The sequence below is a fragment of the Mauremys reevesii genome, unplaced genomic scaffold, assembly GCF_016161935.1.
Source record: "Mauremys reevesii isolate NIE-2019 unplaced genomic scaffold, ASM1616193v1 Contig56, whole genome shotgun sequence".
NCBI lineage: Eukaryota > Metazoa > Chordata > Testudines > Geoemydidae > Mauremys > Mauremys reevesii.
Genome location: NW_024100869.1, coordinates 258,667 through 281,962, shown reverse-complemented (window position 1 = coordinate 281,962; position 23,296 = coordinate 258,667). Strand labels below are relative to the sequence as shown.

Here is a 23,296-nt window from a genome sequence, read left to right as displayed (position 1 = left end):
CTTGCTGTAACCACTAGACCCCAGTCCCCTCCCAGAGCCAGGAAGAGAACCCAGGAGTCCTGGCTCCTATTTCCCTCACTCTAACTACTAAACCCAACTTCCTTCCCAGAGCCAGGGCTAGAACCCAGGAGTCCTGGCTCCCTGCCCACCTGCTCTAACCCATCAGGCCCCAATACCCCACTGCTGCACTAGGGGGCGCTATGTGCAGGGAGCAGGAGGGGCTCAGGAGAGGGGGGCTCTCCCCTGGCAGTCAGCGCTGGCCTGATACCCCAGGGCACTGCTAGGGGGCGCTGTGCTGCAGGGCGGGGGGGCAGAGGTCACTAGGGGGGCTCTCCCCGGCCGTCAGTGCTGGCCCCAGCGCTTAGCGAAGTTCCAATTACTCCGGCAGAGAGAATCCTGCAACCCCCTGGGCAGGAATTACAGCCGTGGCCGTCGTCACCTCCCCACCGTGTCCTCGGCTCCATGGGCCTCTCAGGAGACGCGTCGCCAGCGGGATGGGTCCTGCTGGGGTTTCCCTGGGGTCGTCCCTCTTCCATATTGTGGTTCTGACCCCACCTAACCCAGAGCGGCCAGCCGGGGTCAGACCAAAGGTCCATCCAGCCCAGTGTCCTGTCGTCCTCCCAGCAAACAGAGGCCGTGCCCCACCCCCTCACCCTCCGGCCGGGGTCATTCCAGGCTCTGTCTGTGTCCCGTTCCCACGGCTCCGCCCCACAGGGCCCATGTGGGTCCCACTGCCACCCTGCACAATGGGGCCCGGTGTGAATCCGGGTCACTGCTGGTGGGGCTTCGGGGGGATCCCTTTCCCCTGCCCCTCCCCCAGGGCAGCACCAGCTGGAGCCGGCCCCCGCGCTGGGCAGTGATGTGGGTGGGGGGATCCCGCAGGGGGGGCCTGCCCCACTAAGGGGTCCGATGAGAACAGCTGGTGCCCCCCCCCCCCCCCGGAAGCCACTTGCATATCTCCATCCAGGCCCCTGCTGGGGTGTGTGTGTGTGTGCACAGCGCTGCCCCCTGCTGGCTGCCCCCAGCCCAGGGCAGCATGAGACGCTCCCCAGGGCTCAGGCGATGGGAAGGAGGCCGGGCCCTGGTACTTTGCAGCTAGTCCCGTCCCGGGCGAGCTCCCTGCGCGCTCCCGGCACCGACCCGACTGGAAATCGGTGGGTGCCCCCCCACCCAGGGCTGTTCTGTGGCACGGGCCAGCCGGGCATTTCCAGCCCCTCAGCGCTCGGCAGCGCTTCACTTCTTGCTTAATAATCCCCACGGGTCACAGCAGTGTTTACTGTCCGGCATTTCCCCTGTTGCGCTGCTGGAGAGGTGCTGGGAGGGGCCAGGCAGGGGCTCCAGGCACCTACAGAGATTTGTGTTGAGTGAAAGGGCCAGAGTGGCACAGAATGATGCGGTTTGAGCATTTTTATCCATTGAACTATTAAGAGATGTGCAAAATGACGGGGGTGGTGCCAGGCCATGGAGAGGTCAGATGAGAACTGTGACATGACAGCAGATGGGGAGATGCAGGAAGTTAAGAGGGGCCAGACTGGGTCAGACCAAAGGTCCATCCAGCCCAGTGTCCTGTCTGCCGACAGTGGCCAGTGCCAGGTGCCCCAGAGGGAATCATCAACTGATCCATCCCCTGTCGCCCGTTCCCAGCTTCTGGCAAACAGAGACGTGGGACACCATCCCTGCCCGTCCTGGCTAATAGCCATTGATGGACCCGTCCTCCATGAACTTATCTAGTTCTTTTTTTGAACCCTGTTATCGTCTTGGCCTTCACAACATCCTCTGGCAGTGAGCTCCACAGCTTGACTGTGCATTGGGTGAAGAAATAGTTCCTGTGGTTTGTTTGAAACCTGCTGCCTCTTCATTTCATTGGGTGCCCCCTAGTTCCTGTGTTACGAGAAGGAGTAAATAACACTTCCTGATTTAGTTTCTTTACACCAGTCATGATTTTATAGACCTCTATCGTATTCCCCCCCTTAGTCGTCTCTTTTCCAAGCTGGTCGAAAGTCAATGGAGGTGCTGCACTAAGGGAAGAAAAACCAAATGCACAAACGCAGGATGGGGGTAGCTGGGTTGGCAGCAGCACTGCTGGGACGGAGCGGGGAGCTGTGGTGGATCATCGCACCCTCGACATGAGTCAGCGACGCGATGCCGGTGCAAGAGAAAAGCAAATGCAACGTGCGGCTGCACTACCAGAGGGGCAGCGCGCACGTCCCGGGCGGTGAGAACCGCTCTGCTCGGCGCTGGGCAGGCCGGGAGCTGTGTCCAGTTCTGGTCCCCGCTCCATAGAAAGGAGGTGGAGACACTGGAAAAAGGATCCAGAGGCAAGCGACAAAGGGGTCACCTCAGCTAGGATGCCCCCCTTGGGCGGCTGTAACAGGCCTCGGCCAGGATCAGCCCCAGGACGAGCAGGACCATGGCGCTCAGCCCCAGGCGGGCGATGTTGGCGTGGGTGAAATCCGGGCGCCCTAGGGGGGAAGGGGAGAGTCACTCGGCGGGTTGGACGGGGAGATTAGCAGCTGGTGCTGCCCCGGGAGCGGAGCCCCCAACCCACCGTCCGGCAGGTCCGGCTCCGGGGCCTCAGCTTCTCCAACAAGGCGGTTACCCAGGTGGATGAACTGCCCCTGCTCTGAGCTCCCCCTCCACTCACTCCGCCCCCCTCCCTCCATCGCTCGCTCTCCCCCACCCTCACTCACTGGCTAATTTTCACCGGGCTGGGCAGGGGGTTGGAGTGCGCCAGGGTCCCTTTGCAACCGGGTGTGTGGGTCAAAAACTGGACACCTGGGAACCCGAGCCCCAGGCCCCGCCCGGGCACCCAGCTGGGCCCAACCCCAGAGCCAGGCCCCCCGGATCCTGTCCATCTCCTGGGACCCCCCAGTAGCTTCCAGGCAGCAACCTACAGGGCAGGAGGTGCCGGAGGAGCTGGGGGGTCTGGTGGTGAGGGAGGGGCAGGTTTCTGGGCTCATGCACCAGGAGTCACTTCCCGCATCCCACCCCCAGCCCCAACCCCTGGGGGCGGCTCCTTGGGCAGCATGAGCCTTCCAGGGTTGGTTCGATGGTGATTCCCCCCCAGCCCATGAACCTGGCCCCGCGCTGCCTGGGTGGGTGGGAGCCGGGGCCGCTCCAGGCTGGGTCGGGTCGGTTCCCCCTGCGGGAATAGAACCAGCGTCTGTTGAGGTGGGGGGAGGGGCTGAAACACTGACTCGGCGATTGCCCCCCCACCCCCAAAACTCAGCTTCAATCATCACTGTTATTCCCGGGGGCACAGGGTGTTTGTGTGGCTGGGGCCTGTGCCATAGGGAGCCACTGGGCCCTGACCCCTCTGTGCATCCCCAGAGCAGGGAGAGCCGTCTGGGGGCCGGGATCCCCCCTTCCTCTGCCCCAATCTCCAGTGGCTGCTGCTCCCCGTGGCTGGGGAACCCCCCAGTGACTCCCTCCCCGCTCCCCGGCTGGGTGTCCTCTCTGCTGGGCCCAGGGCAGAGCTTGGCTCTGAGTGTCCCATTGGTGCAGAGCCCCCGGATGACCCGGCTGGGTGTGGGGCTGGGAGCGGGGACATGGAGCCGGGCCCCTCACCTGCTACCACCAGCTGCACGGGGTCGCTGGGCTGCGAGGAGACAAAGGGCCGGGGCCGGTAGCTGCAGCTGTAGCTCCCTCCGTGCTGCCGGCCCACGCTGGGGATGCGGAACTCGGCCTCATCCCAGTCATGGTCCATGCGTTGCTGCAGGTTCAGGTCTCCAGCCTTGTGCAGGAAGAAACTCACGTACCCCATGTACCCCATGTACCTGCACGGACCATGACACCGGATGGTGACGTCTGCCCCTGGGGCGATTACCCCGGTGAGGCTCAGGGAGATGAAGGGTCTGGGGAAGCTGGGATCTGCGCACAGGAGACAGACACTGAGAGCCAGACCCAGGCACCCACCCAGCCCCGGCCTCCCCCAGCCACTGGCAGATCCAGGGGCCCCCGGGCAGAGATTCTCTCCCAGATCCCAGAGCTCCCCCCACCCAGAATCCCGGCCCTGCGAGCTGGGCTCCCAGCCCCACAGACACGGAGCCGCGGCTCCCTAGTACTTGGGATCCTCATATGCCGTGTGTGGCCCCTGCCTCACTCACTGCCCGGGACAGAGCGACTCACGGGCTGGTCTCTGGCGCCGGCACCGCAGGGCCCAGGGTTGCCGGTGCCCAGTTTTCAGCTGGAAAGTGGGTTGAACAGGGAACCTGGCAGTGCCGCTGACCGGACACTAAACCTGATTCCCTGCAGTACCCGGCCTGTGCCACCAGGGGGTGGGAAGAGCAGCTGCTGCTGGAGCCTGGAGGAGCAGTGGAGCCACTCAGCAGGGGCCCTGCCCCACTCCCTGCCCCACTCCCCCCATCCCCATCCCAGCAGCACAGCTCCCCCTCCCCCAGCCTGCCCTGCTCACCCCCACCTGCTCCCCATCTCCTGAGCATGGGTCCCCTTCCTGCCACACTCATCCCCACCCGCCCCACTCCCCATCCTGCCCCATTTCCTGCCCCCTCACCTCCACCCCACAGCGTGGCTCTCCCTTTCCCACTTTCCCCAACCTGCCCCACTCACCCCCACCTGCTCCCCCTCCCCACTCCCTGCTCCACCCCCACCCCCAGAGCGTGGGTCTCTTCCCCTGCAACACGCACCCCCACCCCTGGAGCACGGCTCCCCCCAACCCGCACCTGCCCCACTCACCCCCCACCCCCAGAGCACAGCTCCCCTCCTCCCCTACTCACCCTCACCCCCGGAGTGTGGCTTTCCCTCCCCTGCCCTGCCCTGCCACACACCCCCCCCACCACCAGAGCCTGGCTCCGCCTCCCCCCCCCTCACCCCTGGAGCCTGGCTCACCTGGCAGGGGGAGGGTGGTGGAGAGAGCAGGGAATGACGATGGGGGGGGGAAGAGGACCAGGGGGCGGGGCCTTGGGGAAGAGGTGGAGCAGGGGGTGGGAGAGGTTCCCGCACTCAGTGTCCAGTTTTCACAAATTGGAAAGTTGACACCCTAGCAGGGCCTGAGCCCCCCCCCCAGGAAGGGAGTCACCCCCTGGGAGGCAGGGAGGGGTCATTATCCCCATTCTACAGGGGGGGAAACTGAGGCACAGACAGACTCACTTTCCTCAAAAAGCAGCAAAGAGTCTTGTGGCACCTTATAGACTAACAGACATTTTGGAGCATGAGCTTTTGTGGGTGAATGCCCACTTCGTCGGATGCAAGTAGTGGAAATATCCAGGGGCAGGTTTATATATGCAAGCAAGAAGCAAGCTAGAGATAACGAGGTTAGATCAATCAGGGAGGATGAGGCCCTGTTCTAGCAGCTGAGGTGTGAAAACCAAGGGAGGAGAAACTGGTTCTGTAGTTGGCAAGCCATTTACAGTCTTTGTTTAATCCTGAGCTGATGGTGTCAAATTTGCAGATGAACTGGAGCTCAGCAGTTTCTCTTTGAAGTCTGGTCCTGAAGTTTTTTTGCTGCAGGATGGCCACCTTAAGATCTGCTATTGTGTGTCCAGGGAGGTTGAACTGTTCTCCTACAGGTTTTTCTATATTGCCATTCCTAATATCTGATTTGTGTCCATTTATCCTTTTCCGTAGAGACTGTCCAGTTTGGCTGATGTACATAGCAGAGGGGCATTGCTGGCATATGATGGTGTATATTACATTGGTGGACGTGCAGGTGAATGAACCGGTGATGGTGTGGCTGATCTGGTTAGGTCCTGTGATGGTGTGGCTGGTGTAGATATGTGGGCAGAGTTGGCATCGAGGTTTGTTGCATGGATTGGTTCCTGAGCTAGAGTTACTATGGTGCGGTTTGCAATTACTGGTGAGAATATGCTTCAGGTTGGCAGGTTGTCTGTGGGTGAGGACTGGCCTGCCACCCAAGGCCTGTGAAAGTGTAGGATCATCTGTTTCCATTTCCTCGTGCGGGTACTGTAGTTTTGAGAATGCTTGGTGGAGATTTTGTAGGTGTTGATCTCTGTCTGTGGGGTTAGAGCAGATGCGGTTGTACCTCAGTGCTTGGCTGTAGACAAACAGATCAACAGAGCCAGACGTGTACCCAGAAGCCTCCTACTACAAGACAAACCCCAGAAAGAAACCAACAGGACTCCACTGGCCATCACATACAGTCCCCAGCTAAAACCCCTTTTACAGATCCAGACTAACACGGCCACCCCTCTGATACTTCACTTTCTTCAGTGAGCTCCCAGGGGCAGGGACTGTCTCCTCACTCTGTGTTTATGCAGCGCCTGACACAACAGGGCCCTGATCATGGCGGGGGCCCTACATGCTCCCCTGACACAAGGGATCCAGCGCTATTGAGGCAGCGTTTGCAGACGTCTCCACTAACTGTGGGTGTCTTGGTTTGTGGGCGCTTGGTCTGAGATCCCCCAAGGTTGAGCCCCTGCCCCCCAAGGAAGGACACTTATGAAAACCACGACATGCTCCCATCACACAGACTCTGTGGCCGCGCCAGGAGCTGGGCCAGATCTCCTGGGTCCCAGCCCAGCGCCGTGTCCACCAAGTCACCACTTCTCCTGCAGCCCCTGCCTCATTCAGCCCCGGCCGGGGCACTGCCTGGGGCGGGGCCTGGAGAACGGAGGGGATGGGATCACGGGATTAAATAGCAACTCCCGGTTCCTACGCACAAGGGGCAGCGTTAAAATAGCCTCCCTGCCCTGAGTCTCCAGGGGCTGTTGCTCCCCCTGGCTGGGGAACCCCCCAGTGACTCCGTCCCTGCTCCCCGGCCGGGCGTCCCCTCTGCCGGGTCAGGGCTCAGGGCAGAGCCTGGCTCTGAGCGTCCCATTGGCACCGAATCCCCATGATGGTTTGGCTGGGGGTGGGGCTGGGAACGGGGAAGCTGATCCGGGCCCCTCACCTCTCACCACAAGCTCCATGGGGTCGCTGGGGTCTGACATGGCGAATGGCTCCGATCGGCTGTGATAGGAGCAGCTGTAGCTCCCGCCGGCTCACGTTGCTGATGGGAAACACAACCTCCAACCCGACCGATTGCACAGATGGGAAATGACATTTGTCAGGGAGTCACCGGGCGATGCTCTGGAACTGCTCCCCACCAAGCCAGGCAGGACTCTGGGGAGCCTCCTCTCCCTCGGAGCAGACTTGTTCAGAGCAAGAAGCTCACACGGCTTCACCTCCTGGGTCTCTCCCTGGAGCATTCAGCATCCTCTGCCCCTCCGTGCGCTTCCCCCAGTGAGCCCGCCTCCGTCCCCCTCTCCTCTGCTCAGCCCCTTTCCCGGGCCAGGAGGTCACCTGACCTCTTTGTCTCCAACACGTTCAGTTGGCACCTTTGCAGAGGAGGGCCCAGGCCATCAGTTGCCAGGAGACAGTGTCAGACATTTAGGTCACTGGCCCTTTGCTCTGCAGCAACCACACACCCTGATCCCACCACCTAGATATTAACAACTGCAGAGGGGACACTGAGGCACCAACACAGTATTCAGAGAAAACGTTAAGAACATTTCCACTTCGTCACAATGTTGCACGTTATTCAGCACGAACCGCACGCCCTGGCGCAGCCCCGGACACCGGACAGTCACGGCTCCCCCCAGGGAGACCCCCCCGCTGGGTCTCAGGGAGATGCTGGGTTTGGGGTAGCTGGGCTCTGCAGTGGGAAGCAGACAGGCCGTGAGACACAGGCCCCGTCACTCACTCCTGGGGCCCGTCCTCACCACGCGGCCTCAGTGGTGGGTCAGACCCGGCGGCCCTGGGGACGGGCTCCTGGATCCCTTTCCACAGGGGCCAGAGTTTCCCCTCAGCCCTGGGCTCACAGCATGAGACACGGAGCAACCCCAGCCCCTGGAGCCCAGAGCTCTGCTCCCCGGCGGGTGACAGGCCAGGCCAGACTCCAGGGTCCAGTCATTCCCTGGCTTCTCTGCTGGGAGGGCTGGGAGCCAGGACTCCTGGGTTCTCTCCCTGGCTCTGGGAGGGGAGTGGGGTCTAGTGGGGAGAGCAGGGGGGATGGGGGCCAGGACTCCTGGGTTCTGTGCACAGCACCACCGCTGACTTGTAGGGGACTGTGCAAGTCTCTACTATACACTGAGGTTTATAACCTTCAGCTCTGCCCAGCACCCCCTGCCACAGCGTGTGGGGGGAGACTAAGCTCCGCGCAGTCCTGGGCTCCCCCCTCACTCACCGCAGTGGGGGCCCGCTGCCCCTCAGCCTCGCCCGTTCCAGCTCTTTCTCCTCCAGTTCCCGCTGTCTTTGTCTCTCTTCATGCTGTCTCTGTTTTTCATGATCCTCCATCTCTCAGTTTTAGCTCTCTCTCCCATTCCAGCCGCTTGCGCTGCACGGATGCCGAGCGTCGCCGGGACCATCCCCTGCTGGGGGGTGAGCTTCGCCGGGACCATCCCCTGCTGGGGGGTGAGCTTCGCCGGGAGGATCCCCTGCTGGGCGGGGGAGGGGGGTCACGGTGCCCTCCGTATTTGCTGGGCTCCTCCCCGCCCTTCCCCCAGGCTGCCGCCCTCAGAGACAGGGATCAGTTCATTCCAGCGATCTCGCTCCAGCTGGGCAATCAGCTGGTCTTTGGTGAGCCTCCCACTGCGCAGCCCCCTCTGCCTGCACAGCTCCACCAGGTCGCCCTTAAGCCGCTTGGCAAACATCTTCCTGCTGGCCACTCGCAGGCCGGGGTGCTCACCGCTCCCCATGGTTTCCAGGGGGATCCCTAGTGTGCCAGTCCTTCAGGTCACCACCTCTCTGCCAGGGTCGAGCCGCAGACTCCTCCACCCCTGGGACCGCAATCCCCCGGGGGACCCTGTTACTGCAAAGTCCTTCTCCCTGGTCACACACTCCCAGGGGTTAATCGCCTCCTGAAACCATCTCTCTCCGACTCTTCAGCACGCCTGGTTCCCGTCAATTCCCCTTCATTTTACTGCTCCCCAGTCACTTACTGCAGGAAGCCCCGTCCATGGGGTGCAGTAGATCCCACCGCTTCCACCAGTTGTCACAGAGTGTGGGGGGACCCAGGGCCCTGCACCCCCGGCCTCCTGCGATTCACCAGGACTCTCAGCCAGCCAGTAAAGCAGACGACAGAAGCACAGTCCAAGACAGGTCTTGCCAGTACAGACAACAAGACCCCCTTTAGTTAGGTCCATCTGGGGCCCCCAGGGAGGCCCATTGGGAAGCCCAAGCCCCATCGGGTGCCCGTCTCCATTTCCCAGCCAGCTCCAAACTGATGAAACTCCCTCCAGCCTCTCACTCAGCCTCCCCCCGGCTCCTCCCCCAGCCTTTGTTTCTGGGGCGGAGGTGTCACCTGGCTCCAACCCCCCATCCTGGGTTCTCAGGTTACATGCTCAGGTGTCCTCCCTTCCCCAGTGCAGCCGTCCCAGCACAGCTCCCCTGCAACCTTCCCAGGTCAATACTCCTCACTCAGTATTCACGTGGCACAGCCAGAACATTCCCACTTCCTCACACCCCTTAACTGATGCACTGCCTGGGAACCCCCCCACCCACACACACACTCTGCAGCTCCCCCTGGGGAAGGGGTCCTGCTCCCTGAGCCCTGAATCTCCAGCTGCTGCTTCTCCCCCCTGGCTGGGGAACCCCCCAGTGACTCCGTCCCCCCTCCCTGATGGGCGTCCCCTCTGGTGGGCCAAGGGTCCGGCTGGGCCTGGGGCTGGGAACGGAGACACCGAACCAGGCCCCTCTCCTGCTACCACCAGCTCCCCGGGGTTGCTGGGCTCCGACCAGGTGTGGGGATCCGAGCTGGGGGGATAATAGCAGGTGTAGCTGCCTCCCTCTGCCCGGCTCACTTTGGGGAGGGGAAATTTGACCCCAGCCAAGTCCCCGCCCCGCGCTGCTGCATTCCTGGCCCCAGCCTTGTACAGAGCAAAGTGCAGACCCTGGCGCTGACCCCGACACCGGACGGTCGCAGCTCCCCCTAGGGTGACCCCCCACACACACTGGGGCGCAGGGAGATGGAGGGTTTGGGGGAGCTGAGCTCTGCAGTGGGTGGGAGACGGGGCGTGAGACAGACCCTGGTACGGCCACTGCGCCCCGTCCCCAGCGTGGAGCGTCAGCGACGGGGCAGAGACAGGGTCAGGTTCTCCCCTGGGATCCAGGGCACCAAGGCACCATAGGGCCGAGATATCCCCCATCCCCCCAACCTTCACTGGCTGGGCTGGACGTCCCATTGGCTGGGTGCCAGGGCTCACGGAGACCCCCTGGGGCCTGGCTGGGTGTGGGGCTGGGAGCTGAGGTGCCAGGCTGGGCCCCTCACCTGCTACAATGATCTGCACAGGGTCACTGTACTCCGAGTAGGTAACGTTTCCTGTTCTGTTGCTATAACGACAGGTGTAGCTGCCCCCGTGGTCCCGTCTGGCGCTGGTGATGGGAAATTCAGCCTCAGAGCCGGCAGGGTCTGTGTAATTCAGAATATTCTCATCTTCATCCTTGTAGAACAGGATCCTCATGCCCAGGAGCTGATGCCAACACCGGATGGTGACGTTTCCCCCCAAGGGGATCACCCCCCCGGGGCTGACGGAGATGGAGGGTTTGGGGTAGGACCCCTCTGGAGTCACAAACAAACAGGCAGTAAGTGGGGGTGACACAAACCGCGTCCGTCTGACTCAATCCTCTGCCCATCTGTCGCTCCAGCGTTTCACCCCCCGCCTGTCCCTGGGGTGCAGCCCGGCCCCGCGGCTCACAGCCGGGGTGAGGCACAGGAGGGGAAAGGAGATTTCCAGTCTCTGATTCCTTCTGTTCTCCAGGGTCAATTCAGCCCTGCCCCCGCTGCAGTCAGGGGTGACTCCGGACTGACCCCCAAAGAGTTGAGATCAAAACCTGTCCCTGCCCCCATCACAGTCAGGCGGTGAATTGGGATCTACCCTGTGGGGTTCCTGGTCTAAATTTGGGTTATTTGAGCAAGCAGCTCCCAGGACAGGCCCCCTAAGAAAACATGTTTACAAAATCCCCCAGTTGTTCTGACAGGTGCCCATCCCTGTAATGAGTGGGGCGAGGTCTCAGACCCCACCTCTGGGGCATGTGTCTGACAGGATCATCCCATTGGTGCCCCTCACCCCCACCCACATCCCTTGTCCTTAATGCGGAAATTCCCCCAGATGCCTCATTCCCCACAGATACTCACGTCCCGACACCCTGCTCCACCCGGCCAGCCAGCAGCCTGGAAAGAAGATGGGTTGTTAGGGACCAGATCCCAGAGCAAATGGATCCTACATTGGTCTCAGATCCCACTATGGGCACACGCCCTGGCTGTCTCCGATACTCACTGAGGAGGAGGATGGTCAAAGCAGATGCCATGATGGGGCAGTGGGGGCCCCTCAGCGCTGCCACCAACACCCCAGTGCTGAGCTCCACCGAGCCTGAGGCCCGAGTGCGAGCGGAATGAGGAACTGCGCCGGGGGCTGCAGCCCCAGGAAGCCTGTGATGCGCTCGGCCCCTTTCTTCCCATCAGATGGTTTCTCTGCAATCTCCAGCCCAAATCTACCACGGTCAGAGCAAAGCCAGCTCCCTGCAAGGCCCAGCAAACCACTTCCCCTCCTGCAGCTGCCTGGTTCTGCCCCCCTCCCCCCATCACATCCCAGCCCCACATGGGAGCTGCCCAGTCCAGGGACCAGCTAGGAAAAGGGGAAATCTCAGGAGGCGTCAAGAGGTGCCCAGGCTGCCCTGACCTTTTCCACCAGGCCTCCCTGGAGCAGCAGCTCAGCACAGAGGAGGGCACCTCCCTCCTCAACACACACACACAGTGCCACCCACGGAGCGGCCCTCTCCCATGGAGCAGGGCAGAGATTCCTTCCTGACCCAGCTGGGGCCCAGTGCCCGCCCTGGAGCATGAGGGTGGAGGGGCCTGGACAACCTCCTTCCCAGGTAGTGTCACTGAAGATGCTGTTTTTAGCTGAGTGATGTGGCACAGAGACAGGACGGGGCCTGGGAGGGTTTGTGGTTTCCGGCCCCAGTAACGGGGGCAGGGAGGGGTAAATATAGAGCCTGACTTGTTAAAAGAGCAGTGGATAAATCAGCCACAGGGGAAGTCTGACCAGACTCGGCGCTCGCTTCCTGTTTCAGCTACTGCCAGTGTAACTCTGTGTTATCCCTGGGGGGACAGGGTGTTTGTGTGGCTGGGGCTGGTGCTGGCTCAGCAGCCACTGGGCCCCGACGCCTTTGTGCTTCCCCAAAGCGGGGACAGCCGTCTGGGGGCTGGGATCTCTCCCCAAATCTCCAGCAGCTGCTGCTCCCCCCTGACTGGGGAATCCCCCAGTGATTCCGTCCCTGCTCCCCAGCTGGGTGTCCCCCCTGCTGCACCCAGGGCAGAGCCTGGCTCTGAGTGTCCCATTGGTGCAGAGCCCCCTGACGACCCGGCTGGGTGTGGGGCTGGGAGCTGGGACGGCTAAGCCAGGCCCCTCACCTGCTACCACCAGCTGCACGGTGTCGCTGGGCTGTGAGGAGACGAAGGGCTCTGACCGGGGCCGGTAGCTGCAGCTGTAGCTCCCTCCGTGCTCCCGGCCCATGCTGGGGATGCGGAACTCGGCCCTGGCACCAGCAGGGTCCATGTGTCGCTGCAGGTTCAGGTCTCCAGCCTTGTGCAGGAAGAACCTCACGTCCCGGAGCTGCCCCTGACACCGGATGGTGACGTCTGCCCCTGGGGCGGTGACCCCATTGGGGCTCAGAGAGATGGAGGATCTGGGTAAGCTGGGATCGGCGCACAGGAGACAGACACTGAGAGCCAGACTCAGGCACCCACCCAGCCCCATCCACTGGCAGATCCAGGGCCCCCGGGCAGAGATTCTCTCCCAGATCCCAGAGTTCCCCCCACCCAGAATCCCGGCCCTGCGAGCTGGGCTCCCACCCCACAGACACTGAGCCGTGGCTCCCTAGTGCTTGGGATCCTCATATGCCATGTGTGGCCCCTGCCTCATTCACTGCCCTGGACAGAGCGACTCACGGGCTGGTCTCTGGCGCCCGGCACCGCAGGCCCAGGGTTGCCGGTGCCCAGTTTTCAGCCGGAAAGTGGGTTGAACAGGGAACCTGGCAGTGCTGCTGACAAGACACTAAACCTGATTCCCTGCAGTACCCGGCCTCTGCCACCAGCAGAGGGGAAGGAGATTTCCAGTCCCTGATTCCTTCAGTTCTTCAGGGTCAATTCAGCCCTGCCCCCGCTGCAGTCAGGAGTGACTCCGGATTGACTCTGTGGGAGCTGAGATCAAAACCCGGCCCTGCCCCCACTGCACTCAGGGGGTGAATTGGGATCTACCCTGTGGGGTTTCTGATCCAAATTTGGGTCCTTTGAGCAAGCGGCTTCCAGGACAGGCTCCCCCACAAAAAAAATACACGTTTGCAAAATCCCCCGGTTGTTCTAATTTTTTTCCTGCCCACCCCTGGGGCTCAGACTCCAGCTCTGCTTCACCCCAAACCGCTCTCAGCCGCTGGGGATTTAGCTCCGCTCTGCACGGTGCCGGCGGCCCCTTTGGGGACGGGATATTCCCAAAGCTGCTCAGGGGACGTTCCGAATGCCGGGCCGGGCTGAGCCTGACCCACGAGCAAAGCAGTGACACGCGTGTGCAGCAAGCCGAGGGGGAGACACAACGGGGCCTTGCTCCAGTCCCGCTGCGTGTCCACGTCTTACAGCCCTGCTCTGCCTGACCCGTTCCCCGGGCTCCTGCCAGCTCCCCGGGCACAGTGCGGGGGCGCTGCGGGGGGGCTGGTGCCTTCACTCTGTATTTCCTGCTTTGAGTGCAGGTGAATTCACCCTGTGGTGCCCATCCCTGTAATGAGTGGGGCGAGGTCTCAGTCCCACCTCTGGGTGTGGGAGGGAGCAGAGGTCTCACAGGATTATCCCTTTGGGGGATTGGTGCCCCCCATCCCCCACCCACGTTCCTTGTCCTTAATGTGAAAATTCCCCCAGCTGCCCCATTCCCCACAGATACTCATCTCCCGGCACCCGGCTCCACCCGGCCAGCCAGCAGCCTGGAAAGGAGAAAGGTCGTTAGAGACCAGATCCCAGAGCAACTGGATCCTCCCTGGAGCTGCAGCTCAGAGCAGAGGAGCCCCCGCCCACCACCACAGGGTCCCCACAGCGTGACCCTCTCCCATGGATCGGGGCAGAGATTCCTTCCTGACTTTGCTGGACCCAGTGCCTGCCCTGGAGCATGAGGGTGGAGGGGCCTGGCCAACCTCCTTCTCAGGTTCCCTGGCTGCAGATGCTGTTCTTAGCCCAGTGGTGTGGGACAGAGACAGGATGGGGGGTTGGAGGGGTTGTGGTTTCCGGCTCCTGTGACAGGGGGAGGGGGGGATACATTTACATCCTGAGTTGTTAAACAAACAGCTGATAAAGCCTCAACAGGGGAAGTCTGCCCAGAGCTGTCACTCGCTTGCTGTCTCTGCTACTGCCAGTGAAACTCTGCGCAAACCTAATGCCCCAGCACCAGGGCTGGATTTAGGGGCAGGCGACCGCCTGGGGTGCCAGGCATGGGGGGCTCCAGGCTCAGGGTGCTGGTTTTCCTGTTAGCGACAAAAGGGAAAATCGAATGTTGGAAGTAAAATGTTTCAGAAGAAAAATTCCAGTGGGAGTTTTTTTCTCTCTCGTTGACTCTGCTCAAGCGTCTGTCGAAGAAAGGTTCGGACCAATGAAGCACCATGAAAAGACCTGGGGAGGGTTGTACAACTTTAGTAAGCGGCCGGCAGACAGGAAAACACGGCTGAGCCATTGTACGGACCTTCACCGGGCGCTGACGCCTGCGGACTGTTCGGACGTCAAAGACAAAGACCTCTCTGTCGAATCGGACAACGTCCGTCACGCTTTACCACACGGGACGCGCTCCCCACTCCAAGTTCTCCACCACACGCGTGAGGCAGAGCTGCAGGACACTTCTCCTAATGTGTGAGCAGCTCTGAGGATTCTGCTCACGCTGCTGGTCACAGTCATGTGTGGTCAGCGGAGCTTTTCGAAGCTCAGGGTCATTAAAACGTATCTGCGATCGCCGATGGCCAATGAGAGACGGACGTCGCTGGCTGTTTTATCGCTTGAAAATGCCACTGGCCGGTCTTTGGCTCCCCCTCGGATGCTGCACTTCAGTTCGCACGAGCAAAGGTGAGAAAAGCGACTTTTTGAACTAAAGGACCAGGGGTAACATGCTCAGGCTGTCACCTGCGGTAACACGATTTAATGCTGGTTGGGGCACAGGTCAAGTCCTTGATGTTTGTGACGGGTTGGGTCACAGAAACCCCCTTGGGAACTGACAGCTCATGTGCCATGACTACTTCTGCCCCTGCTTTCCCTGCCAGCCTGGGACTCCAGCACCCTGTCTTGCTGAGCCAGCCACGCCCGTCTGCTCCAACACAGACCCAGGGTCTGAACCACGTGCCCGGAGCTTCAGACTTAGCTGAAAGCAGCTTACAGAAGTGTTCCTGTCTTTAACACTCAGATGCCCAACTCCCAATGGAGTCTAAACCCCAAATCAATCTGTTTTACTCTGTATAAAGCTTATGCAGGGTAAACTCATAAATTGTTCGCCCTCTAAAACACTGAGAGAGAGATATGCACAGCTGTGTGCCCCCGTCCTGGGTATTAATACATACTCTTGTTGGGGACCCTGGTACCCCAAACGGCAAGGCTCGTTGTCTGACCGCGAGAGAGACAGCCAACACCAGCAAGGTCCAAACAGAAAGCTCTTTATTGAAGGGTGCACAGCAACAATAAAGAGCCAGCTCGTCTCCTAAAGAGAACCAGCTTACTCTTTACAACTACGTACAGGTTATATAGACAGTTCCGTCACGTCACAGATTATTCATTTCACACAACCCATATCCCACCCCCCTTTGGTTAGTAACAAAAAACCCTAGTAACAAAGCACATCTCTCTTTCTTTATAATGTAAGCAAGTCGCGATGCCCCAGCAACTTTCTTATCAGCATGGTTGCCAAGCCCCAGAAACTGGAAGACAGGAGTTAAGAACGGACCTAAGACAGAAACAGGGAGTGAACACAGGGAGGCTGGCTCCTTATCAGTTCCTCAAACGAACTGTTCCTAACCCAGCACATCCGGTATTATGCCAGGAATGCAGCCCCTCTTTTATGTCACTTTTTCCCAGCTCTGTGAGAGACATGCTGCTCCTCTGTATTTTTCCACTCAGGGATTACCCAGAAACCCCTGGTTAGCCTGACTTCGGTCAGGTTGGCATAACTGGTTTTGTGCTACATCTCTATTCAGGCCTAACACTCTGGGTTAATTGATAAGTAAAAAGTGATTTTATTAAGTACAGAAAGTAGGATTTAAGTGGTTCCAAGTAGTAACAGCCAGAACAAAGTGAATTACTGAGACAAAGTGGGGGATTTTCTTGTTTTTTCCTTGTTTTTCCAATGGTTGCATGCAGAGGGGGTGGGACTCAGTTTCCCTGGGTGTTACTGGTTTAACGAGGTGAAGGGAGAGGGAGTTTGTTGGTACCGAGGACCGGAGAGGGAACGTGGGACCCCAGCCAATGGTCTGGAGGATGGAGACCCCAGCAACAGGGGACCTGACAACCCGATGACCCAGCTCAGGAGTCACAGCACAGGCCTGGCCTCCCTCAGCACAGCACATCCCAGTCTCCCCTGCATCCAGGTGGGCTCTGCCTGCTCCCCATCTCCAGCACTGAGCCCCAGCTAGGCCTCTGATATCCCTGGCCCCAAGCCCCGTCTCTGTCCATTGTCTTCTGTCCAGGGAAACAGGGTCAGAAAATGGGTCACCTGGGCCTCCTCTCCTCTCTTCTGTCCTCCGGCCCCTCTGGCTGGAACCGGCTGGTCAGGTCACCGGGGTCCTCTCTTCGCAGCCCATTGTCCTGCCACTGGCCAGAACCGGCTGCGATCCCCGAGCTGGGCCTCCGGGTCACCAGGTCCCCAGTTGCTGGGGTCTCCATTCTCCAGGCCATTGTCTGGGGTCCCAAGTTCCCTCGCTGGTTCTCTGCAACAACAAAACTCCCTCTCCCCTCCCCTTGTTAAATGAGTAACACTGAGTCCCACCCCCTCTGCATGCAAACCATTGGGAAACCAAGGGAAAAACAAGAAAATCCCCCACTTCAGTCACACAAGGTCACACACGTCAGCGGGGGTTCGATCCTGAGGTGCCGCTGTCAGATTGGGAGCTCTTGGGGGGGATTCTCCGGGGCAGGGGTGTTAGGGAGCAGGGGGGGTTGTGCCGGTGTCTCAGCACCCCGAGGGGAAGCAGCTTGTTCCCTGGGGAGATTCTCGTCTCCGGATGGCCGGATCCAGGCTCCTGGGGGTACAGAGAGATGGTGGGTTAGAGGGGCCCGTGTCGCCCTGGGCCCAGGCCCTGGGGGGAGCAAGGGGCACAGAAAGGGGGGGGTCACCTTACCTAGGGCACCCCCCCTCGGACGGCTGTAGTAGGCCTCAGCCAGGATCAGCCCCAGGATGAGCAGGACCATGGCGCCCAGCACCAGGCGGGTGATGTTGGCGTTGGTGAAATCTGGGTGCCCCAGGGGGGAAGGAGAGAGTCACTCAGCAGCTCGGACGGGGAGATCAGCAGCTGGCTCTGGGGCCTCCCTGGGACCAGACCCCCTCAGGGGAGGCCACTTCCTGCTGTCCTGGGGGCTGAGCCTCAGCTTCCCCGGTGAAGGGGGTTCCCAGGTGGACGAACTGCCCCCCGAGACACCCAGCACCCCAGGACTGGGCCAGGGGATGGGGCCAATCAGAGCCTCAGGGTCCCAGCCCCCCGGAACAGGGAACCACCCCAGCTCCCTGTCCCCATAGGACCCCTCTGTCCACCCCCACAGGTGCCTCTGTCCTGAGGTATCTCGGCTGCTGCCAAACACAGCCAGGCAGTGCGCGCAGGGGGAGGCTGGCACGATACCCACTGTCCCCCCACACTCGGGCGGTGCCCAGGGCTCTGGGAACCAGGGCGCAGACAGAGGCAGCAGAACCTCTATTGGGGGGAGGGTCAGGGGGTCCCCTGAGACCCCGGGGGGGGGAAGCAAGAGCAGAGGGAATTCTGGGTAATGCTCACTCCTATTGCCAGGGGGACGTCATGTGGCCCAAGAGGTGTGAGGTGGGGGGTTGTCCCAGGACTCTGGCACCCAGCTGGGCCCAATTTCACAGCCCAGCCCCTCAGATCCTGCCCTTCCCCTGGGATCCCCCAGCAAATTCCAGGCATCGGGGGGCCTGGAGAACAGAGGCGATGAGATCACGGGATTAAATAGCGACTCCCGGTCCCTACGCACAAGGGGCAGCGTTAAAGTCGCCTCCCTGCCCCGAGTCTCCAGGGGCTGCTGCTCCCCCCTGGCTGGGGAACCGCCCAGTGACTCCGTCCCTGCTCCCCAGCCGGGTGTCCCCTCTGTGGGGTCAGGGCTCAGGGCAGAGCCTGGCTCTGAGCATCCCATTGGCACCGAGCCCCCGTGAGGGTCTGGCTGGGGGTGGGGCTGGGAACGGGGACGCTGAGCCGGGCCCCTCACCTCTCACCACCAGCTCCATGGGGTCACTGGGGTACGACACGGCAGACGGCTGCGATTGGTTGTGATAGGAGCAGCTGTAGATCCCACTGTGCTCCTGGCGCACGTTGTTGATGGTAAACAGAGCGAGATAGTCCGAATTCACCCATTGGACAGTGCGTCCCTCTTTATTCAGCACGAACTGCAGGCCCTCGTGCTGGCCGCAACAAAGGATGGTCAAGGCTCCCCCCAGGGAGACCCCCCCGCTGGGGCTCAGCAGGGAGATGTTGGGTTTGGGGTAGCTGGGCTCTGCAGTGGGAAGCAGACAGGCCGTGAGACACAGGCCCCGTCACTCAGTCCTGGGGCCCGTCCTCACTCACGGGTCTCAGTGGTGGGTCAGACCCGGCGGCCCTGGGGACGGGCTCCTGGATCCCTTTCCACAGGGGCCAGAGTTTCCCCTCAGCCCTGGGCTCACAGCATGAGACACGGAGCCACCCCAGCCCCTGGGGCCCAGAGCTCTGCTCCCCGGCGGGTGACAGGCCAGGCCAGTCTCCAGGGTCCATTCACTCCCTGGCTTCTCTGCTGGGGGGGCTGGGAGCCAGGACTCCTGGGTTCTGTCCCCGGCTCTAGGAGGGGAGTGGGGTCTAGTGGGGAGAGCAGGGAGGATGGGGTCCAGGACTCCTGGGTTCTGGGCACAGCACCACCACCGACTTGTAGGGGACTGTGCAAGTCTCTACTATACACTGAGGTTTATAACCTTCAGCTCCACCCATCACCCCCTAACTGATGTGTTGCCTGGGAAAGGCCCCCCTGCTCTGCAGCTCCCCCTTGGGGCAGGGATCCCCCCCTCCCTTCAGCTCCATCCATCATCCCCTAACTGATGTGTTGCCTGGAAAAGGCCCCTGCTCTGCAGCTCCCCTGGGGGCAGGGATCCCCCCTTCCTCCATCCCAAATCTCCAGCGGCTGCTTCTCCCCGCTGGCTGGGGAACCCCCCAATGTCTCCATCCCCACTCCCCGGCCAGGACTGGGACTGCTGGGCCCAGGACTTTACGCAGAAAGAACTCGGTGTCCGGGTACAAACCCTCCCCTGAGCGCCACCACCCTGCTGGGGCTCACCCAGATCGTGGGTTTGGGAAATTCTCACCCTGATGTCAAGAAGAGACAGGAGTTAAACAGGGGAGACACCCCACCCCCCACCTCCTCCGGCCCCAATTCACTCCATCCATCATTCGGCGTCTCTAGGAGTCTGTCCCCTACCAGGGTTGGCACTGCCTGCCCATGGGGCTCGGGGGCAGGGGGTTCACCCAGATGTCGCTCAGGACCCGGCTGCATGAGAGATCACCTCCTCCCCGCAACCCCACCTGAGGCCAGCCAGGGAGCCTGACCAGTGGGCCCCCTGCAGCTCTGCCCCCCACCCCGGGGTTGGAAATAGCGTCTGTGACCACAGACTGTGGGAGTCGCATATGATTCACCTTTCCCCAGGCCATGGGAACGGGGGGCTGCGAGTGCAGGGGAGGAGCTGTTGTGGGGTGGATCTGGGGGTGGGGGCGGATCTGGGGGGTTCTCCCCATGGCTGCATTGACCAAGAACGTTTCGGTTACCCCAAGGGAGATCTAGAGCCCAGAGACGGGCCCTGTTAGTGTTTGTATGGGCTGAAATAAATCCCCATGCCGCCCCCGATCCTCGCAGCCTGGTGGGGGCAGAAGTTTGAACCCGGTGGATGGTTCAAATCCCAGCTGCTTTGACAGAGTCCGGGAGCCAGATTTGGCTCCTAGCTGCACCATGGGTGCGTTGGGGCACAGAACGGGGCCGGGTCTGAGCTCCCAGGGGGAGTTTGGGTTGAGTTTTGGGGAAGGTTCAGGGCTCAGTTCCTCTTTTCCCCACCCCATGCATCCCCTCCCCCGTCCTTGATGTTACCCTCCTCCCCACAGACTGATACTCACGTCCCCACACCCCGCTGTGCCCGGCCAGCCAGCAGCCTGGAGAGGAGACAGCATGTTAGTGACCAGATCCCAGAGCAACTGGGTCCTACACCCTGGTCTCAGATTCCACCCCCCCTCCAAGGACACATGCCCTGGCTGTCTTTGATACTCACCGAGGAGGAGGACGGTCAGAGCGGATGCCATGATGGGGCAGTGGGGTCTCCTCAGTGCTGCCACCAACACCCCAGTGCTCAGCTCCACCGAGCCTGAGGCCCGAGTGCGAGGGGAATGAGGAACTGCGCCGGGGGCTGCAGCCCCAGGAAGCCCGTGATGCGCTCGGCCCTTTTCTTCCCCATCAGCTGGTTTCTCTGCAATCTCCAGACAAAATCTACCATGGTCAGAGCAAAGCCAGCTCCCTGCAGCACCCAGCAAACCACTTCCCCCCCTGCAGCTGAGCTCCCAGCCCCACAGACACCGAGCCTCAGCTCCTTAGTTCTTGGGACCCTACATACCCGTGTCTGGCCCCTGCCTCGTTCATTTTATCTGGCCTGCCCTGGACACAGAGAGACTCACAGGCTGGTCTCTGATGCCCGGCACTGCAGGGCCTGAGCGCCACATAGGAAGGAGTCAACCTGCCACCCCTCCCCGGGAGGCAGGAAGGGGTCGTTATCCCCATTCTACATAGGAGGAAACTGAGGCTCAGACAGATTCATTTTCCTTAGTGAGCTCCCAGGGGCAGGGACTGTCTCCTCACTCTGTTTGTGCAGCGCCTGGCACAAAGGGGCCCTGACCATGGCGGGGGCCCTACATGCTCCCTCAACCCAAGGGATCCAGCGCTATTGAGGCAGCGTTTGCAAAGGACTCCACTAACTGTGGGTGTCTCGGTTTGTGGGCGCTCGGCCTGAGATCCCCCAATACTGAGGCCACCCCACAAGGAAGGACACTTTTGAAAACTGCGAGGTGCTCCCATCATACAGAGTCCAGTCTCCAGGGTCCATTCACACCCTGGGTTCTCTGCTAGGAGGGCTGGAAGCCAGGACTCCTGGGTTCTCTCCCCGGCTCTGGAAGGGGAGTGGAGTCTAGTGGGGAGAGCAGGGAGGATGGGGGCCAGAACTCCTGGGTTCTGTGCACAGCACCACCACCAACTTGTAGGGGACTGTGCAAATCTGTACTATACACTGAGGTTTAAAACCTTCAGCTCCGCCCATCACCCCCTAACTGATGTGTTGCTGGAAAAGAACCCCCCTTCTCTGCAACTCCCCCTGGGAGCAGGGATCCCCTCTTCTTCTGTCCCAAATCTTCCCGGCAGGGGAAGACCCCAGTGACTCTGTCCCCTCTCCCCGGACGGGCCTCCCCTCTGCTTGGCCCAGAGCTCAGGACAGGGCCTGACTCTGAGTGTCCCATCGGTGCAGAGACCCCCTGTGGGTCTAGCTGGATGTGGGGCTGGGAGCCGGGATGCTGAGCCGGGCCCCTCACCTGTTACAATGATCTCGACAGGGTTGCTCAGATACGACCAGTGACTCTGGTCTGTTATTAAGTGACAGTCGCAGGTGTAGCTTCCTCCATCTTCCCGGGTGACGCTGGGGATGGGAAATTCAGCCACGGGCCCATCAGGCACCGTCCGCACCTGCCGGTTCGGGTGTCCAGCTTTACGCAGAAAGAACTCCATGCCCGGGTACTGGCCCTCACAGCGGATGGTGACGCCTCCCCTGAGCGCCACCACCCTGCTGTGGCTCACCCACAGGGTGGGTTTGGGGTAATTCATGCCTTTCTTTCAACAAGAGATAGGAGTTAAACAGGGGAGACACCCCACCCCCACCTCCCCTCCACCCCAATTCAGTCCATCCGTCATTCGGCCTCTCTAGGAGTCTGTCCCCTACCAGGGTTGGCACTGCCTGCCCATGGGGCTTGGGGGCAGGGGGTTCACCCAGATGTAGCTGTGACGAAGTGGGGGATTTTCTTGTGTTTGCCTTGGTTTTCCAGTGGTTGCATGCAGAGGGGGTGGGACTCAGTGTCCCTGAGTGTTACTGGTTTAACGGGGTGATGGGAGAGGGAGTTTGTTTCCCAGAGAGGGAACTTGGGACCTCGGCCAATGGCCTGAAGGATGCAGACCCCAGCGACAGGTGACCTGAGGACCAGAGGACCCAGCTCAGGAGTCACAGCCGGTTCTGGCCAGTGGGAGGACAATGGGCTGCGGGGAGAGGACCCCGGTGACCTGACCAGTCAGTTCCAGCCAGAGGGGCCGGAGGACAGAAGAGATGAGAGGAGACCTAGGAGACCCTGTTTACCTGCAGAGAAGACAATGGACAGAGGTGGGACTTGAGCGAGGTAATATCAGATGCCCAGCTGGGAAGCAGGGGGGCTCTGGGTTGCAGAGGGGGAGCAGGCAGAGCCCACCTGGCTGCAGGGGAGACTGGGATGTGCTGGGCTGAGGGAGGCCAGGCCTGAGGCCCTGAGAGTTTCCTGTGCTGGGTTCAACGCTCAATAAACCCTCCTGTTTTATGCTGGCTGAGAGTCGCTCTGGGCTAGAGAACAGGGTTGCTTCATCCTCCTTGCTCTGGTCCAGGTTCCCAGGAAACTTAAACCACCTCAGCCGTGACTCGGCATCATCGTTACTGTCAGTCCGGGGAGGGAGGTTTGTGGTTGGGGCCGGTGCCAGCTCGGCAGCCTCTGGGCCCTGACTCCTCTGTGCGTCCCCAGCGCGGGGGCAGCCGGGGGATCATCCCCTTGTAAAGGCTCCTGCTCTGCAGCCCCCCCCGGGGGAAGGGATCCCCCCTCCCTCAGCCCTGAACCCCCAGGAGCTGCTGCTGCCCCCTGGCTGGGGAACCCCCCAGTGACACTGTCCCCCCTCCCTGTCCAGGCCAGTCCTAGGGCTCTGGGCAGAGCCTGGCTCTGAGCATCCCGTCAGGTGCCGAATTTCTGAGGGTGCAACTGGGAGCCGGGACGCTGAGCCGGCCCCTCACCTCTCACCACCAGCTCCACGGGGTCGCTGGGG

General features: G+C 61.2%; 2 protein-coding genes across 3 annotated transcripts in view; both read right to left on the bottom strand.

Annotated features, from left to right (window-relative positions):
* LOC120394405 (immunoglobulin superfamily member 1-like) overlaps positions 1 to 12,575 on the bottom strand; it is a 100,529-nt gene extending 87,954 nt beyond the window's left edge. The window contains exons 1-4 of the mRNA XM_039518641.1: positions 12,371 to 12,575; positions 11,235 to 11,476; positions 10,226 to 11,128; positions 3,568 to 3,870 (exon numbers count right to left, since the gene is read on the bottom strand). Of these exons, the coding sequence (XP_039374575.1) occupies positions 3,568 to 3,870; positions 10,226 to 10,418 (496 nt within the window). The 5' untranslated portion in view covers positions 10,419 to 11,128; positions 11,235 to 11,476; positions 12,371 to 12,575. The remainder of the gene's footprint in view (positions 1 to 3,567; positions 3,871 to 10,225; positions 11,129 to 11,234; positions 11,477 to 12,370) is intronic.
* Positions 12,576 to 16,823: 4,248 nt separating this feature from the next.
* LOC120394412 (immunoglobulin superfamily member 1-like) lies at positions 16,824 to 20,619 on the bottom strand. Of its 2 annotated transcripts, XM_039518649.1 has the most exons (5): positions 20,475 to 20,619; positions 20,323 to 20,358; positions 18,404 to 18,688; positions 17,311 to 17,421; positions 16,824 to 17,211 (listed from the first exon to the last, which is right to left on the bottom strand). In XM_039518649.1, exons 1-5 carry the CDS (start codon positions 20,503 to 20,505, stop codon positions 17,069 to 17,071), a joined length of 606 nt encoding a protein of 201 aa, XP_039374583.1. In that variant the 5' UTR covers positions 20,506 to 20,619; the 3' UTR covers positions 16,824 to 17,068. The 2 variants fall into 2 exon arrangements, with proteins under 2 accessions (XP_039374583.1, XP_039374584.1); XM_039518650.1 differs by lacking the exon at positions 20,323 to 20,358.
* Between the last annotated feature and the right edge of the window lie 2,677 nt (positions 20,620 to 23,296).

Bases quoted from the DNA above. Each gene is read 5' to 3' on its own strand.
- LOC120394412 (XM_039518649.1), bottom strand. From the start codon at position 20,505: ATGGCATCCGCTCTGACCGTCCTCCTCCTCG. The intron at 17,422-18,403 runs GTGAGGGGCCCG...TGGGGCACCCAG, and splicing joins CATGGAGCTGGTGGTGAGAG to ATTTCACCAACGCCAACATC. The intron at 17,212-17,310 runs GTAAGGTGACCC...CTGTACCCCCAG, and splicing joins TCCGAGGGGGGGTGCCCTAG to GAGCCTGGATCCGGCCATCC.